Genomic DNA, 14,596 nt, shown 5'->3' with positions numbered 1-14,596 from the left:
TTTTCAGGGAGGGTCTGTCAGGGGGGTGCAGGCAGCAGGGCGGGTGCTGGCAGGGCTTGGGGTGGGGTTGCAGGCAGGGTCTGTCGGGGGGGTGCAGGGTGCAGGCAGGGTCTGTCATGGGGTGCTGGCAGGGTGTCTCGGGAGGGGTGCAGGGTGCAGGCAGGGTCTGTCAGGGGGTGCAGGCAGGGTCTGTCAGGGGGTGCAGGCAGGGTCTGTCAGGGGGGTGCAGGCAGGGTCTGTCAGGGGGTGCAGGCAGGGTCTGTCAGGGGGGTGCAGGCAGGGTCTGTCAGGGGGGTGCAGGCAGGGTCTGTCAGGGGGTGCAGGCAGGGTCTGTCAGGGGGTGCAGGCAGGGTCTGTCAGAGCAGCTGTGGCCGCCTCAAGCAGAGCAGAGCGGGCAGGGCCCCCCTGAGCACACTACCAGGCGCTGGGCCATCCTGACAATCCGGTTGGAAATGCAGAGTCTCCAGGTGTGATCCTCCCAGCAGCTCCAGACGTACACGCAGGGTTTCTCCTGTGTCATGGGCAGGCAGCTGTAGGACCTAAGGGCAGGAGGCAGAGGAGGTGAGGTGGCTGTTTGCAGGTACCATGTCACAAGGCACACCCAGCACGGGGACCTGTGCCTGGGCTCTGTCCTTCTCACAAAGAACCAGCTGGGTTGGGCCCTGCACCCAAGCCATGGATCTGAGCTGCTGGGTCTGCCCTTCCCCACCCCAGACCGGGGTTCCCAGCAGGGAGCAGAAGGTGCCCAGGTGAAGGAGGCTGAGGGGAGCAGGGGATGCTGCCAAGGTTTCCTGCTGCTATGGGACTGGGAAGCAGCAGGCACGGGGCTGTGGGACACCACTGCCAGGGCTGTGGGACAAACCAGGCAGCATTCCCAGAGCAGACATTTCAGAATCATAGAATGATTTGGGTTGGAAGGGACCTCTCAAGGTCCCCCAGTCCAACCCCTGCAGTATCAGGGACACCCTCACCCAGATCAGGGTGCTCAGAGCCTCCTCAAGCCTCACCTTGAACATCTCCAGGGATGAGGCCTCAGCCCCCTTCCTGGGCACCCTGTGCCATTGTTCCACTGCCCTCATGAAAAAGAACAGCTCATGAACGTGCCTTGACTGCCCAACACAGGGTAGTGTGTGCTGGAGTACTCCTCTACCTGCTCCTCCAACCCTTAAGATACTGCTTAGCCAGAAAAGGGACTGCTGTTATTGATGGGTCACCATCCTGGGACCCTGTCCTTGGCCACCTGCACACATCAAGCAGACACCTCAGGGCTGATGGGCAATGGCAGCCAGCTCGGCCATGGGGAGCAGCAGGGTCACAACAAGGAGAAACACCCACACAGCACTCGTATTGCTGAGCAGACCTCTAGTGACATCTGGAATTACCAGCCTGAGAAGCTGGGACAGGACCAAGGCAGGTAGGAAAGAAGGATGAAGAAGACCCACCTGTCATATTCCATGGGCTCTGGGCTCTGGCTCTTAGTCACTGACTTGCTCAGTGCTGCTGAACCTGGGGCCAGGTTTTCAGCATCCAGCTCACCATCTGAACCAGGGTCCAGCAAAGACTGCTTTTCTTCTCTCACTTCTCCTTTTTCCACTTTTCTCTGTACTTTGGTCACAACCTCGTCAGCTTTGCCATAGTTTCCTTGAAGTTAAGCATTTATCAGTAAAGAATAAGTGGGATCACTGTTAAACATGTTTTCTAGCTTTCAAAATCAGCATTCAACCACCCTGCCAGGAGAAGCACCTGGACATGCACTGCTTTTGGAACTACCAGTTCAGTAGCATCCAACCATCAGAGCATCACATGGACAACCAGGGTGCCTGGGAGGGAGCTGGGCAATTGAAAGGAAATCTGTGTGTATGATTTCAGGTTCCACCAGACACACCAAGTGCCTGCACAAGGTCAGCAGCAGCCAACTATCTCAGTATCAAGCATCTCCAGCAACCAGCTGAGCAAGTTGGGCCTTGGACCTTCTCTCCTACCACTGTTTCCCTGTCACCCACTGTCACAGCCCCTCAGCACCACAAGGACAACCCCAGTGTGCCAGCATCCCCCTCTTAGCTTCCCTTTCCTGGTCCTCAGACCCTTCTTGCCTTTTCTCACCTCCACCTCTCAGTAGAGCTTCAACCACTCTCCCCAAACTAACAGTTGAGACAAATACTCCAAACCTCCATTCCTATCAGAGACTTTTAAGATAAGCAAAGCTCCATGTGCCCTGGCCTCATTCTCAGTCCTCCTGAATTCTGTTTTTGGGCTGTGGGGGGGAGATTCACACTGTTCCCATAGTTTCTGGACAAAGGCCCCTGGGGAATACCCACCTATAGAGACCTCAAAGCTGACAGGCTTGGAGCCAAGAGAGGAGTCCATCATAGTGGCTTCAAAGAAGGCAGCAAAGAGGAGGAATTCCTCCTTCTTCCCCAGCGCATTCTGAGCAAGGAGACAGAAATCAGCCCACAAACATCTTGTGCCAAAAAACTGCCTCAGGAGAAACTGGGACAGAGAGCACCGGGGCATGGCCTCCCAGGGACATCCCTGGGACACGGCTGAGATCACCACTGCTGGGCTGCCAGGTGTGGGACAAGTTCTCCTGGAAATCCTGGGGGACTGATGCAGAGCCCTGGCTTTGGCTGATGCTTGGTGTGAAGCCATGGAGCAGGTACCTGCCTGTCCCAGGCCAAGTGGAGCCCCAGGGCCAGCTCATGGCTCCCTGGCTCCAGGGCAGGAAAACAACAAGCTGAAAGGCAGCTGTGCCCTGGGATGAACACCCTCACAGAAGGACACCAGCAAGGCAGAGGGGGGATGCTCCAGCCTTACTGTGAGGCAGTTTTGGGGGTGGCCTCAGCCCTTTCAGAGGTGCTCTGCTGGTGGCCCAGCAATGGCAGGCTGGGCTTGCTCCAGCAGGTGGCCCCATTGCCTCTTCTCCATGAGGCAGTGCATGGGTCAGCCACACCAGCATGGCAGCACTCACCTCAGGGAGTGGATGAAGCTCTTCCACCTCCACGATGACCTCCTCGGGCTGCTCACCCTCCTGAGAGCCCCCAGCCTCCTCCTCTCCCTGCAGCCAGCTCAGTTCTTTGGCTTTCTCCCTGGATTTCTTACTTTTCTTCTTCAGCTTCAGTTTGCTGAGGGCACCTCTTGTCTTGTCCCCAAGCCTCTTCTCTGCCACGCTGGGGCTGCTGAAGATGTCCACTGTGATGGCCACGAGGATGCGCCCACGGTAGAAGATGCCCTCACCCATCCCCTCGTTGAGGTCCTTGTGGACATCCCACAGAGCTGAGTTCTGGGGAGAACCATAGAGGTTCACCCAGGCTGGGCCAAACGTGGGGTTAAAGCCTGCAGTGACAAGGTCAGGGTGGTGTAGTCACACCACAGGGGCTGCTGCAGAGAGACCTCCCCCCCCCCCAGGAGGCAGCCCAGGACACAGGGATGTGAGTGTGCTCCAGCCACTCCTGCTTCCCACCCCCAGGAGACCCCCACGGCCACCTGGATGGCATGGGGCTGCCCAGGACACCCTGCCAAGGGGACAGCCATGGAGGCCTCACCATTCCTGCCAGAGTCTGAGATCTGCTGCAGGTCAATGGAGTGTGTAGCGATGGCCACGTCACCAACATTGGCATCATCCAGCACCTGGAATTTTATCTTCCTGGCCAGAGGTGGGAACATCTCAATGAAGCTGATCTGCTCGTTCCACTCAGGCTCGGTGGTGTTGGACTCCACTGATGTTTCCCCCTGGGAAGGAGAAAGTGTGAAGGCCACACAGCCCCAGCCCCCAGCAGAGCAAAGGATTCCTCTGGGAATGGGAATTCCTCTCCTACCTGCAGACCAGGCTGGGCAGGCTCTCGAGGTGACAGTGGCCCTGCTCCTGCCCCTGTTTCATTGGGGGGGGGCTGTCCCAAGGCCCGGCCCAGAGAAGGACCACCAGACCCAGGGGTGTCACAGGGTCCCCTGGGAGCACCTCCAGACCCCCCAGGGACTGGTTCTCATCTTAATGGATATCACAGGACCAGAAACCTTGGCCTCAGGTTCAAGAAAAGGAGCAATAACTCAGTAACCTCACCCAAGGGTGTCAGGCTGAGTCCAGCTTGCCACAGAGGATTTCTGCTCCTTTTCCCTACATTTAGGGATATGAACTCCCTGCCTGCACAGCCAGGAGCTCAGCCAGTGGTTGTGCTCAGGGCTGGGGAAGCTCTCTGCAGAGACACAGGTCCCATCAGAGCCTTCTCACCCACACACAACACCTCCATGGCCACACTGCTGCCAAAGGCAGCAAGACCTGGGCTCTCCCAGCCTGGCTGGTGGGATTCCTGCATCCCATAGAGGTTCCTGGTGGCATCAGCCCTGCACACACTGCTGCACAGCCAAGGGGAGATCAGCCTGGCCCCACACAGACCCCCCCCAGCAGACCCACCTGCTGCCCACAGAAGGAGACCTGCACATAGGGGTCAATAAAGACTTTTTTCTCCCCTATGATCTTGGAGAAACCACCCATGATGCCTGCACTCATGCTGGGAAGGCCCTCAGCACGATACAGCTTGATGCAGACCCTGGCCCAAGGTCTCTCTGCAGGGACTCTCTTAGGCAGCAGCAGGTTCCTGAAAGACAAATTCATGTTCTGGTTCTGCCCTGGAGCCCAGGAAAGGTGCTCAGAGGGCTGGAGCATGAAGCCAGGCTGAGGGAGTTGGGGTTGTTCAGCCTGGAGAAGAGAAGGCTCCAAGGGCACCTAGGAGTGACCTTCCAATACCTTGAGAGGCTGCAGGAAAGTTGGGGAGGGACTTTTTACAGGGGTTTGTAGTGAGAGGACAAGGGACACTGGTTTTATACTGGAAGAGGGGAGATTCAGGTTAGAGATTAAGAGGAAATTCTTTAGTGTGAGGGTGGTGAGACATGGGAACATGTCCAGGGATGCTGTGGCTGCCCCATCCCTGGCAGTGTTCCAGCCCAGGTTGGATGGGGCTTGGAGCACCCTGGGCTGTGGGAGGTGTCCCTGACCATGGCAGGGGTGGCACTGGGGGAGCTTTAAGGTCCCTTCCAACTGTGAGCATTCTATGATTCTATGAAACATGATGCTGGAAAATGCCCTGGCTGGCAGGAGGCTTGAATCCTGTCCCACCACAGGTTTCTCTCCCTTGGCTTTTCCACATCAGAAGAGGGAAAAATGGGGCAAGAAAAGAAAGTAATGTGAAGAGAGAGATGACTGTTTTCCCCAGGGCCCTGCAATCTGCCCTGCACTTACCTTTCAATGTCCTCATCCCGACTGCTGGAGGAGGTGGGAGGGGACCCCACAATGTCCCCACGTGCAGTGACAGAAATGTTGCACTTCACAAAGCCTTTCACACCTGCCCGGGTGTCTGTGGGGTCACTGATAACAGCCCACTTCTGGAAAAATCTGTGATCTGGGAGGGAAGGTACAGGAGATCCCTGAGCAGAGCCCAGGTCACCACCTCACTCCCCCACTGTGTCTGCACAGAGGTGGCCCTGCCCCTGCTCTGAAGGTGCAGGAGGTGTCCCCAGCCCTCAGAGAGCTGCTCCACATGAGAACTGAGTGCTTTAAAGACAGGGCCCTCTCCAGACCACACCACTTTCAGGCAAAGGTGTGGTGAAGGGGCAGGCAGTGCTGTCAGTCGTACCTGGCTGATCATACACTGTCACAACATCCATCCTGAATGTCCCGAGGCACCTGCCCAGGAATGGAATCTTCTTTGAGTGGAAAACCTGCAGACAGCACAAATCCCCCTGAGCACCAGGAGGTGTGGGCAGCCAGGTGACACATCCAGACACCTCTGAGGAGCCCAGGACTGCTTGGAGGTGCCTGTTCCAACACCCAGCCCGGGCAGGAGGTGCAAGCTCCTCATGCACGTTGACACATCTGAGTTAGCTCTGGGACAAACCCATTCCTGCCCAACCATTCCCACAGAGCCCACCACTCCAGAGCCCTCTTCCAACCTGGGGTTAAGGCAAATCTATGTGCAACCAATTCAGTTCCTTTTGCCTGCTCCAGACAAACCAAACCCCTACAATGGACCAAGGTCAGCCCTGCTCTGCCACAGGGACAGGGCAGAGCTTTGCCCCCCCACATACTGACATCTCCCCCAAAACCCAAGCTTTGCTCAGGGTTTGCTGAACCCACACCAATAGAAATGTGCAGCCTTGCACAAGGAAAGTGATTGTGTGGCAGAGAGATGCTGCCTGGGTTCAACTATGTTCAGAAAAGCCCAGTGTCTTGGAGAAGCCACCAAGATTGGGCCAGGGCATTTTTAGGACTGTTCTCTGCCTGCCTGAGCTTTTCTACAAGCAGAAATCCCTGCTGAGCTCCCCTGACACCTCCACAGCCAGCAGGTTGAGGCTTCAGGGTAAGGGACAGCAGGGATTTGACCCTAAAGCAGGGAGGCAGCAAGAGTACAGGCCCCAGAGGCCCCACCTCAGTCACTGCACACAGAGAAATCATCACCCATGTGCAGAAGTGTTGTGCTGCACCAGTTACTGACAAAGGAGAGAGGAGAACAAACGTACCGAGATCTCTATGAGTCTGTGGAATAAAATGTCTCTTGGCTCATGGAATTCAAATAAAAAATACTGAAAGAAAAGAGCGAAACAGCTGAGCCCTGGGCTCACGTTATGGCCCCACCTCTGCCTCTGCCTGAGAGCAGCAACATCCTGAGCATCCCCTGGAGGATGGTCCCAGAGGCTGGGGCAGCAGCAGGGCAAGGCCAGAGTCCCATCCCTGTCACACACCTCGTTGTAGAAGGGACAGTTTGTTGACTTCTGCGTTGCTGTGTGCCTCTTCTCCTCTCCCACCTTGACCACCACGAAGGGGTTAATATTCACCCCCACCAGCTTCTGAGCTTCAATGATATTAATCCCAACCTAAGAAAATAGAGAGGAAGCCCTCAGGTCAGCCCTCTCCTCATTTCCAGCTCCATCTTGAGCTTGCTTGCTTCAGCAACACCACTATGGCCATGTGCAGGGGCAGGCAAGAACCTGGCTGTTGAAACCTGCTATAGCCAGGACAAACCAGAAAGGGTCTTTGAGATATTTGTTTCTGTCAGGCAAGCAAGGAAATGAGGGGTTAAACCCCCAGCACCGGTGACAAGAGGTGCCTCCCCAGCAGCACTGTCCCCACTCAGCTCCTGATCCCAAGGGGATGAAAGCCCACTGCTCCCACATGATGGGGGTCCACGGGACATCTTGGAGAAGATGCTTTTTGCATCTTCTATCAATACTTCTCTTTGAATCTGAGATGGACAGCACTGGAAAGACAGGGATGTGGCTGTCACATTTGCCATGGCTGGGTATGGGTCTGAGAAGTGGCAGAAATGTTCTCTCCATACAAGCAACCTGGCTTGCAGCTGAAGAGTAAGAGCTTCAGAAAAAAGATGGTAGAAAATGCCACCCTCCCCAAAAGCTTCCTACTAGGTGGATAGGACCCAGCCCTGAGAAGCAGAACACCCAAATATAAATCCACATTTACTTAGAACAAGGAAAGTATTTAAATCCACAGACCTGCCCCAAAATCTGCAGGGCAGAAGATGGGACTGAACTCCATTTCCAAACCTCACACTGGTTTCATATAAACCTGGCATCAGAGCATTGGTCAGAGCCACAGCTTCATGCCAACCTCCTGACATCCCCAAGAAAGCTCCTGCAGCAGCTTCCCACCCCCAGCCATGTCCCATGGGTGTCCCTGGGGGCCCAGGCAGGGCCCTGGGGAGGCTGGGGAGCACCAGCCCTGTCTGGCTCCCCTGCACAGCTCTGCTCAGAGTTTTGCAGTGGCACATGTGGTGTTCAGGCTGCTTCCCTTCTCCTGTCCATCCACAGCTGATCCCATGGCCCCAAAAGCCATTTGATAGTGGAGCCAGGACACATGGGCACAGCTCATTCAGGGAATCTCACCCCCTGCCCAGGGAAGCAACAAAAAGCAAGAAGGTGTCTTCATGCTAGAGGCCTCGCTGGGATGCATGGCTACTGGAGAAGCCCCAAGCAGCAGCCAGGGACCAGCTGTGGGGCCAGCAGCAGGGACAAGCACCCAGCACTGCAGTACCTGGAAGCTCTGTGGGGTTGGGGTGGCAAAGAGGTCCTGTGCGGAGCAAAGTCTGGAGCGGCTGCAGAGAAAAACAATGTGGGTGAGCAGGGCCCTTCATCTGCATGGACCTGAGCAAGGTCCCAGCAAGAAAAGTGATGGGAACTCTGGGAACTAAAGGCTCCTTGCCCTGAGAACGAGCAAATCCCCAACAGTGCCTTTTTGGGACCACTGGAGATTGCAGGATTCCCCCAGAAATCACCCCATGAGCACCCCAGTGTTTGAGCAAGGGCAAGGGAGAAGAGCCCACCATGAATACCTCTTCACAGGGCTGAGGACAATGCCTGAGACCTCCATCTCAGACACATCATAGAAATCTTCTTCCTCCTCTTCCTCCTCAGTCTCCAGGCCTCTCACCAGCCTCCTGCCCAGCACAGCAGCTCTCCTCTCCAGCTCTCTCAGCCCCTCGGCTGCCCTGCAGACCCCAGCACATCACCCCCCAGACCATCAGCCCCAGGGAGCAGGCTGGGCACTCCCTTCCACCCCCCAGGGCCACCTCCTGCCCTCCCACAGGACTACTTACTCCAGCTCCTCGAAGCCAGGGTTGTGGATAACTAACTCTGAGCTGGAAGAACAGAAGAGATGCTTTGCTGAACCAGCAGTGCTGCAGCCACTTGCTGGTGCAGTAGCAGTGACCCAGCCCTGTGCCTGCTTGGCTCTTGGCAGGGACATCAGTGCCCTCCTCACTGATGTTTTTGCACCACCCACCCTGTGTCCCAGCTGCTTGGCCTCTGCCACTCCAGAAGTGACACTCTCCAGACCTTCTGCTGCCTCTCATCCTACCCACCCATGCACCCACATCTCCCCAGGCTTTGGGCAGGGTGCCTGAGGTCACTGCAGCCCAAAGCCACGTTTTCTGTGTCTCTGCAATGATGATGTCTTGCTCCCACCAGACAGAAAGGCTGCAGGAGCATTCTGGAGTTTGGAAGGAGCCCCGTGGTGCAGTGGGTGGGTGCAGTCAGAGGCTCTTTGTGAGCCCTGCTCACTTGTTGCTGCTGTAGAGCAGAGATGCAGCAGCCTGGCCAGAGCCTGTCCAGGGAGCTTGGATTGCACCCAGGCTGCCACTGGCAGAGGCAGCTGCAGGAGCTGCCTGGAAATGTCACAGGATCTCAGAGTGGTTTGGGTTGGAAGGGACCTTAAAGCTCATCTCCTCCCAGCCCCCTGCCATGGGCAGGAACACTTTCCACTGGACCAGACGGCTCCAAGGGCCATCCAGCCTGGGCTGGAACACTGCCAGGGAGGGGACATTTGCTCCTCCCAGGATTTCAGTACCTGTCTTTCATCTGATAGACAAAGTCCTCTTCAGCCCAGGTCCCAGCTGAGCCATCTGGAGGTTGGTAGCGCAGATCCAGCTCAATGTAGATCTACAGAGAGAAAACAAAACTGCCTGAAAGTCTGGCAGCCACAAAACAACTGCAGAAATGTCGTGGAAAAGGGGAAGAGGGGCATGGAATAAAAAAAAAAAGAAGTGATAAGGAGAAAGAAGGGGGTCACAACCCCACAAGAAGCCTATTTATGCCAGACTCTCCTTGTCTGCATCAATCAACAAACTGGAGTTAACCAAACCCCCTACAGCTTCCCAGACTCCCGGGCTCACTGGGGACCAGACTGGTCTCAAACCAGCACAAATGCACAATTTCCCTGTGGAGGCCAAAGTTGCAACCATGGGAGAGGTCACTGTAGAGAGAACCACAAGTCCTCAGGTGTCGCCGATAATGAACTGGGAGCTTAGGGCCAGCTGTGCCCAATAATTAGGGCCTGCCCCAGCCAGAAATGGGCGGGGCTGAAGGGCAAAATAAAAGGCACGCTCCCAGAAGTAGAAGAAGAGATGCAGATGCCTGAGGAGAGGGATGGCAAGAGAGCTTGTGGAGAAGAGCCATGTCCCCGAGAGAGAAAGGTTCGCTGCAACAGGTCACTCCTCAGGAGGCTGAAGGGGATTTACAGTCTGGGTCTCAGTCCCTGGAAAACACGTTTGCCTGGGAGGAGAAATGCAGTCCAAGAGAGCAGCACTGTAGCCAGGAAAGGCAGCAGGATGGATCCAGAGATGATTGAAGCTTAAGAGGTGGTCCCATGAAAACCTCATCAAGTTCAACAAGGCAAGTGCAAGGTTCTGCACGTGGGTTGGGGCTACCCCTGGTACCAGCACAGGCTGGAGTTGTTGGGATTGAGAGCAGCACTAAGGAGCAGGACCTGGGGGTGTTGGGTGATGAGAAGCTCCCCATGAGCTGGCAATGGGTGCTGACAGCCCAGAAGCCATCCGTGCCCTGGGCTGCATCCCCAGCAGTGACCAGCAGGGAAAGGGAAGGGATTGTGCCCCCCTGAACTGCTCTGCTCTGGAGAGACCCCCTGCAGTGCTGGGTCCAGTTCTGGGGTCCCAGCAGCAGCAGGACACAAAGATGTGTTGGGGCTGGAGCAGCTCTGGAGCCAGGCTGAGAGTTGGGGGTGTTCAGCCTGGAGAAGAGAAGGGAGCAATGGGGAGACCTTAGAGCACCTTCCAGTGCCTGAAGGGGCTCCAGGAAAGCTGGGGAGGGACTTGGGACAAGGGCCTGGAGGGATGGGATGAGGGGAAATAGTCTCAAGATGAAAGAGGGGAGATTGAGATGAGATATTAGGAAGCAATTCTTTGTTGTGAGGGTGCTGAGCCCCTGTCCCAGGGTGCCCAGAGAAGCTGTGGCTGCCCCATCCCTGGCAGTGTTCCAGCCCAGGTTGGATGGGGCTTGGAGCACCCTGGGCTGTGGGAGGTGTCCCTGACCATGGCAGGGGTGGCACTGGGGGAGCTTTGTGATCCCATTGTAACTGTGACTTACCCCAGTGACTTTGTTGTTCCTGTCAACCAGGGCCTCCCTCAGGATCAGCCTCCCAGATGTCATCAGGTGCTGAAGGCTGAGCACAAGGATACCCAGGAGCCTGGAACAAAAGCCCAGGCTGCAGCAGAGCTGTGAGCAGCACCAGTGTCCCCAGTGAGGGGAAAAGCTCCAGGACCTCTTCTCCCTGCTCTCAGCCCTCCCAGCTGCTGTCAGGACACTGAGCCACTGCAGAGCCTTCCACAGCCAAGCCTGGCAGCCAAAATACCCCAACCCCACAAACCTGCAGCAGCCCCTGCCTCCCCACTACCCATGGCCAGGCAGCTGCCTGCCACTGAGCTGCCACCAGGACCTGAGGACAGAGCTGGAGGGACAGTCCCTCCCTGTGCACCTGTCAGAGCTGGGGTCTCTTCCCAAACAAAACTGGGAAACAGAGGATCCATAGAAGGAAATGCAGAAAAAGGGCACAAAGCTGTGGCCACAGGGATGTCTGCAGCAATTTACACAGTCCGGACACAATTTACTTGCTCCAAGGGGGTTCCTCCCTGGGGAAGGGCCACCTGGCTCTTTGTGAGTGGCAGTAACACACGTGGGGGCACATTCAGCCATTCCTAACCCCACTTTGTGTGGCTGCTGCCTACAGCCCAGCTTTATGTTGGTCTCCATCTCCTTGTGGCAGCTCTGCCAGCAGCTGAGCTCCCTGCTGCCTGCTAGAAGCCATCTCTGGAACTTTCCCCTTTCTGCCCGGGACCAAGGCAGAAGGAATCAGTCCTCTGTCACCTTCACTTCAGCTGTGAGCTGCTGATCTCTCCTATCTCCTCACATCTCCCTCTTCCCTGAGATGCAGTCCCTGCCTCCTGCCCCTGACGAAGGAGTCTCCCTGCTCATCCCCCTCATCTCCAGCTTTTCCAGCTCAGTGCTGCTGCCACAGAAAGGCTGCACGTGCAGGGCTCCAGGGACCACAGACTGACAACAGCATCACAGATTTTTCCCTTCTGTCTTGCCATGCACTCTCTCTGTTCATTTTTTTATCATCTCACTGCACTGACCAACTCTGATGTCTGCCCCCTGTCACCACTCTGCTCCCCAGCACTGGAGCTGTGGGGATGGATGCTGCCAGGGCCACTACAGCACTTTCCCCATGGGCTTCTTTGCTCAGCACCATTAGATCTTGGTGCTTTGCTACTGTTTGTTTTTTCTATTTGTCCTGCCTCCATTTCTATTGACATTCCAGAGACACTTCCTCTGATCCAGCTCCCATAGGGAAGGCATCCAGTGAACAGTGACACAAAGTTCAGCCACATTTTCTGCTCTGGCTTTATCTTTAAGTGTCTCACATGTGCTGTACTCATCTGTTTTCTCCATACACCCTCTGGCAGGCTTGGGATGGTTCTGGAAAGGTTTGTATTCTTGCCTCTGGAAAGTTGTGTTGATTATCCTTCAGTTTTATATCGTCCTTATCTTCCCTGCACCCTGGTGTTTCGCTTGTGCTTGGTTGTGCCTCTGCTCCCTCACTTGCAATCTGCCACCTCTACTCTTGGGTTTCCCTGAAGTGTTTTACACCTGCTGGAAAACCTGGGTTTACAGAACTGTGTCTGTGCCACCTCAGAGCATTTCAAATGCTAGTTGATCATTTACATTCCAGTTGCTGTCTTTTTTAAAGGTTAAACCATACTACCAATAGCTCGGGGGTTTTCCCCACTGATAGGCAAGTTGAATTTGGGTGCAGCATGGTCAGAGCCACCACGTGGATCTACAGGGTGAGAGGGTGTCCCCAGCCTGCTGCAAGCCCTGTCCTTGCAGCTTCAATTTCTTGGGTCCTGTTTTAGCATTGTCCCACCTGGGGTCTGATATTTTTGTCATCCCACTGCACTGACCAACTGTGATGTCTGCCAGCTCATTACATATGGAGTCTTTATTGCTGCTGGCACAAAGAAATCAGTCCTTTATTTAATGTAACATGCACAGCACTGCTGCCCCACCAGAACATCCAGCTCCATCCCTCTTCTGCTACCTGTATCCTGCTCATCTTCCTTCCATCACATTTCCAATACACATTTTTGACTCCTAGTAGAAAATTTAAAGCCCAGCACCTCTCTCCACCTCTGCTGGTCACCTCCCCAACCAAAGGACCTACCTGTTACTGAAAACCTTGCTGCAGTTGTAAACCTTAATGGTCAGCATCTCACCCGTGATGAGCTTCCCATAGTGAGGCCAGCAGAACAGCTACAAACAGAGCAGGAAGAGGTGACAATTCATTCCACGTGTCCCCCTGTTTGGCAGCTGGTTGCCATCCTCTGCAAGGTGACCAAACCAAAAAGCTGCTGCAGTGGGAAGTTATTCCTGCTGGCCAGAGCAGGACCTGCAGATGTACACGGGGGAAGGATGGGGTCGGGAGACAAAGCTCCAGCTGCACAGAGCTGCAGGTTGGCTGCTGAAGAAGCCAAAACATCATCACCCTGGGAGGAGGAGGATGCTTGAGCCTGCTGAGGTCCCTGAGCTGTCAGGCTGTGAGGTGAGAGGAGGCACGGGAAGGTTCAGAGAAGAGATTGCTCAGGGCAGGAGCCACCAGGAACATCTGCAAAGCTGCACCCTGGGGCTGTGGTTACCCACACCCAAAGTGGCCACTGCCTTGCCGGGGAAGAAGGAAACGTCCTCCTGCCTCCTGCCCTTCTCTCCTTTCCCCGAGTAGCACAGGGTTACGAGGATAGGACAGGAGATGGGACCCTGCTGCCAAACTGGTGTTGTTGGGATGGTACAGGCTCTGGCGATGTGGCAGTGAGGATGGGGAATGGGAGGAAGGCTTCCCGGCCACCACCCCTCTGTCACCCCGTGGGTCATCGACTGAGGCTCTGCCATGTCTGTCCCCTGGGCACCTGCGGAGGAGCCTGCGAGGCCCCCAAGCTTTGCCCTCACCCCCCAAAGCTCTGCCCTCACCTCCCCGAAGACGGCCTCGGGGCCGCAGCGAATCTTCCTCGTCTTCTGTGTGAAGCCTTAGGAAGGAGAGAGGAGGGTGAGGGGCCGAGGGGAGGGCAGACCCCGTGCTGCCCGCTCCCTCCCAGCGGGGCCGGGACACACCTCGGAACCGGAGCTGGACCTGCCTCTCGCCGCGGCCCGGCAGCCGGGAGAGCCGACGGACGCCGACGCTGAGGGCCATGGAGCCGGTGGCCGCTGTGCTGCCCGCCTGGACCCGGCCCGGCCCCGCTGAGCCCAGATCGGCCCCGCTCCACCCGCGGTGACTCAGCTCCGACTCGCCCGGCCGGTTCGGCTCCCGGCTCCCCGCCCCGCAGCCCCCGGGCCCCGCAGCCCCCGGGCCCCGCAGCCCCCGGGCCCCGCAGCCCCCGGGCCCCGCAGCCCCCGGGCCCCGCAGCCCCCGGGCCCCGCAGCCCCCGGGCCCCGCAGCCCCCGGGCCCCGCAGCCCCCGGGCCCCGCAGCCCCCGGGCCCCGCAGCCCCCGGGCCCCGCAGCCCCCGCCGGAGGAGGACACGGGGGAGCGGGGGCAGCCCCGGCTGCTGCCCCTGTCCCAGCCCCGCGTTGGCTCTGGGCCGGGACCGGACCTTGCCGAAGCCCCCCGGCCAGCCGGGCCGGGGGAGGTCTGGGGTCCAGGGAGGAACGGGGCAGCGGCCGGAGCCCGGTGGCACCGTCCCCGCGGGTGCTGTCCCCAGGACAGGGCTGAGGCGGAGGGTTGGGGGGCACAGCGGTGGCCGCTCCCCCTT

General features: G+C 57.1%; 1 protein-coding gene across 1 annotated transcript in view; it reads right to left on the bottom strand.

Annotated features, from left to right (window-relative positions):
• LOC139803505 (fer-1-like protein 4) overlaps positions 1-14,106 on the bottom strand; it is a 38,581-nt gene extending 24,475 nt beyond the window's left edge. The window contains exons 1-18 of the mRNA XM_071759725.1: positions 13,960-14,106; positions 13,819-13,874; positions 13,019-13,107; positions 10,885-10,984; positions 9,350-9,441; positions 8,601-8,642; positions 8,337-8,492; positions 8,039-8,099; positions 6,733-6,864; positions 6,511-6,573; positions 5,628-5,712; positions 5,234-5,393; positions 4,409-4,592; positions 3,543-3,729; positions 2,969-3,333; positions 2,319-2,427; positions 1,443-1,641; positions 419-539 (exon numbers count right to left, since the gene is read on the bottom strand). Of these exons, the coding sequence (XP_071615826.1) occupies positions 419-539; positions 1,443-1,641; positions 2,319-2,427; positions 2,969-3,333; positions 3,543-3,729; positions 4,409-4,592; positions 5,234-5,393; positions 5,628-5,712; positions 6,511-6,573; positions 6,733-6,864; positions 8,039-8,099; positions 8,337-8,492; positions 8,601-8,642; positions 9,350-9,441; positions 10,885-10,984; positions 13,019-13,107; positions 13,819-13,874; positions 13,960-14,038 (2,280 nt within the window). The 5' untranslated portion in view covers positions 14,039-14,106. The remainder of the gene's footprint in view (positions 1-418; positions 540-1,442; positions 1,642-2,318; positions 2,428-2,968; positions 3,334-3,542; positions 3,730-4,408; positions 4,593-5,233; positions 5,394-5,627; positions 5,713-6,510; positions 6,574-6,732; positions 6,865-8,038; positions 8,100-8,336; positions 8,493-8,600; positions 8,643-9,349; positions 9,442-10,884; positions 10,985-13,018; positions 13,108-13,818; positions 13,875-13,959) is intronic.
• Positions 14,107-14,596: the final 490 nt, after the last annotated feature.

This window comes from Heliangelus exortis, chromosome 16 (assembly GCF_036169615.1).
Source record: "Heliangelus exortis chromosome 16, bHelExo1.hap1, whole genome shotgun sequence".
NCBI classification, from domain to species: Eukaryota; Metazoa; Chordata; class Aves; order Apodiformes; family Trochilidae; genus Heliangelus; species Heliangelus exortis.
The sequence above is the reverse complement of the archived record's forward strand: the minus strand, read 5'-3'. Positions and strand labels throughout refer to the sequence as shown.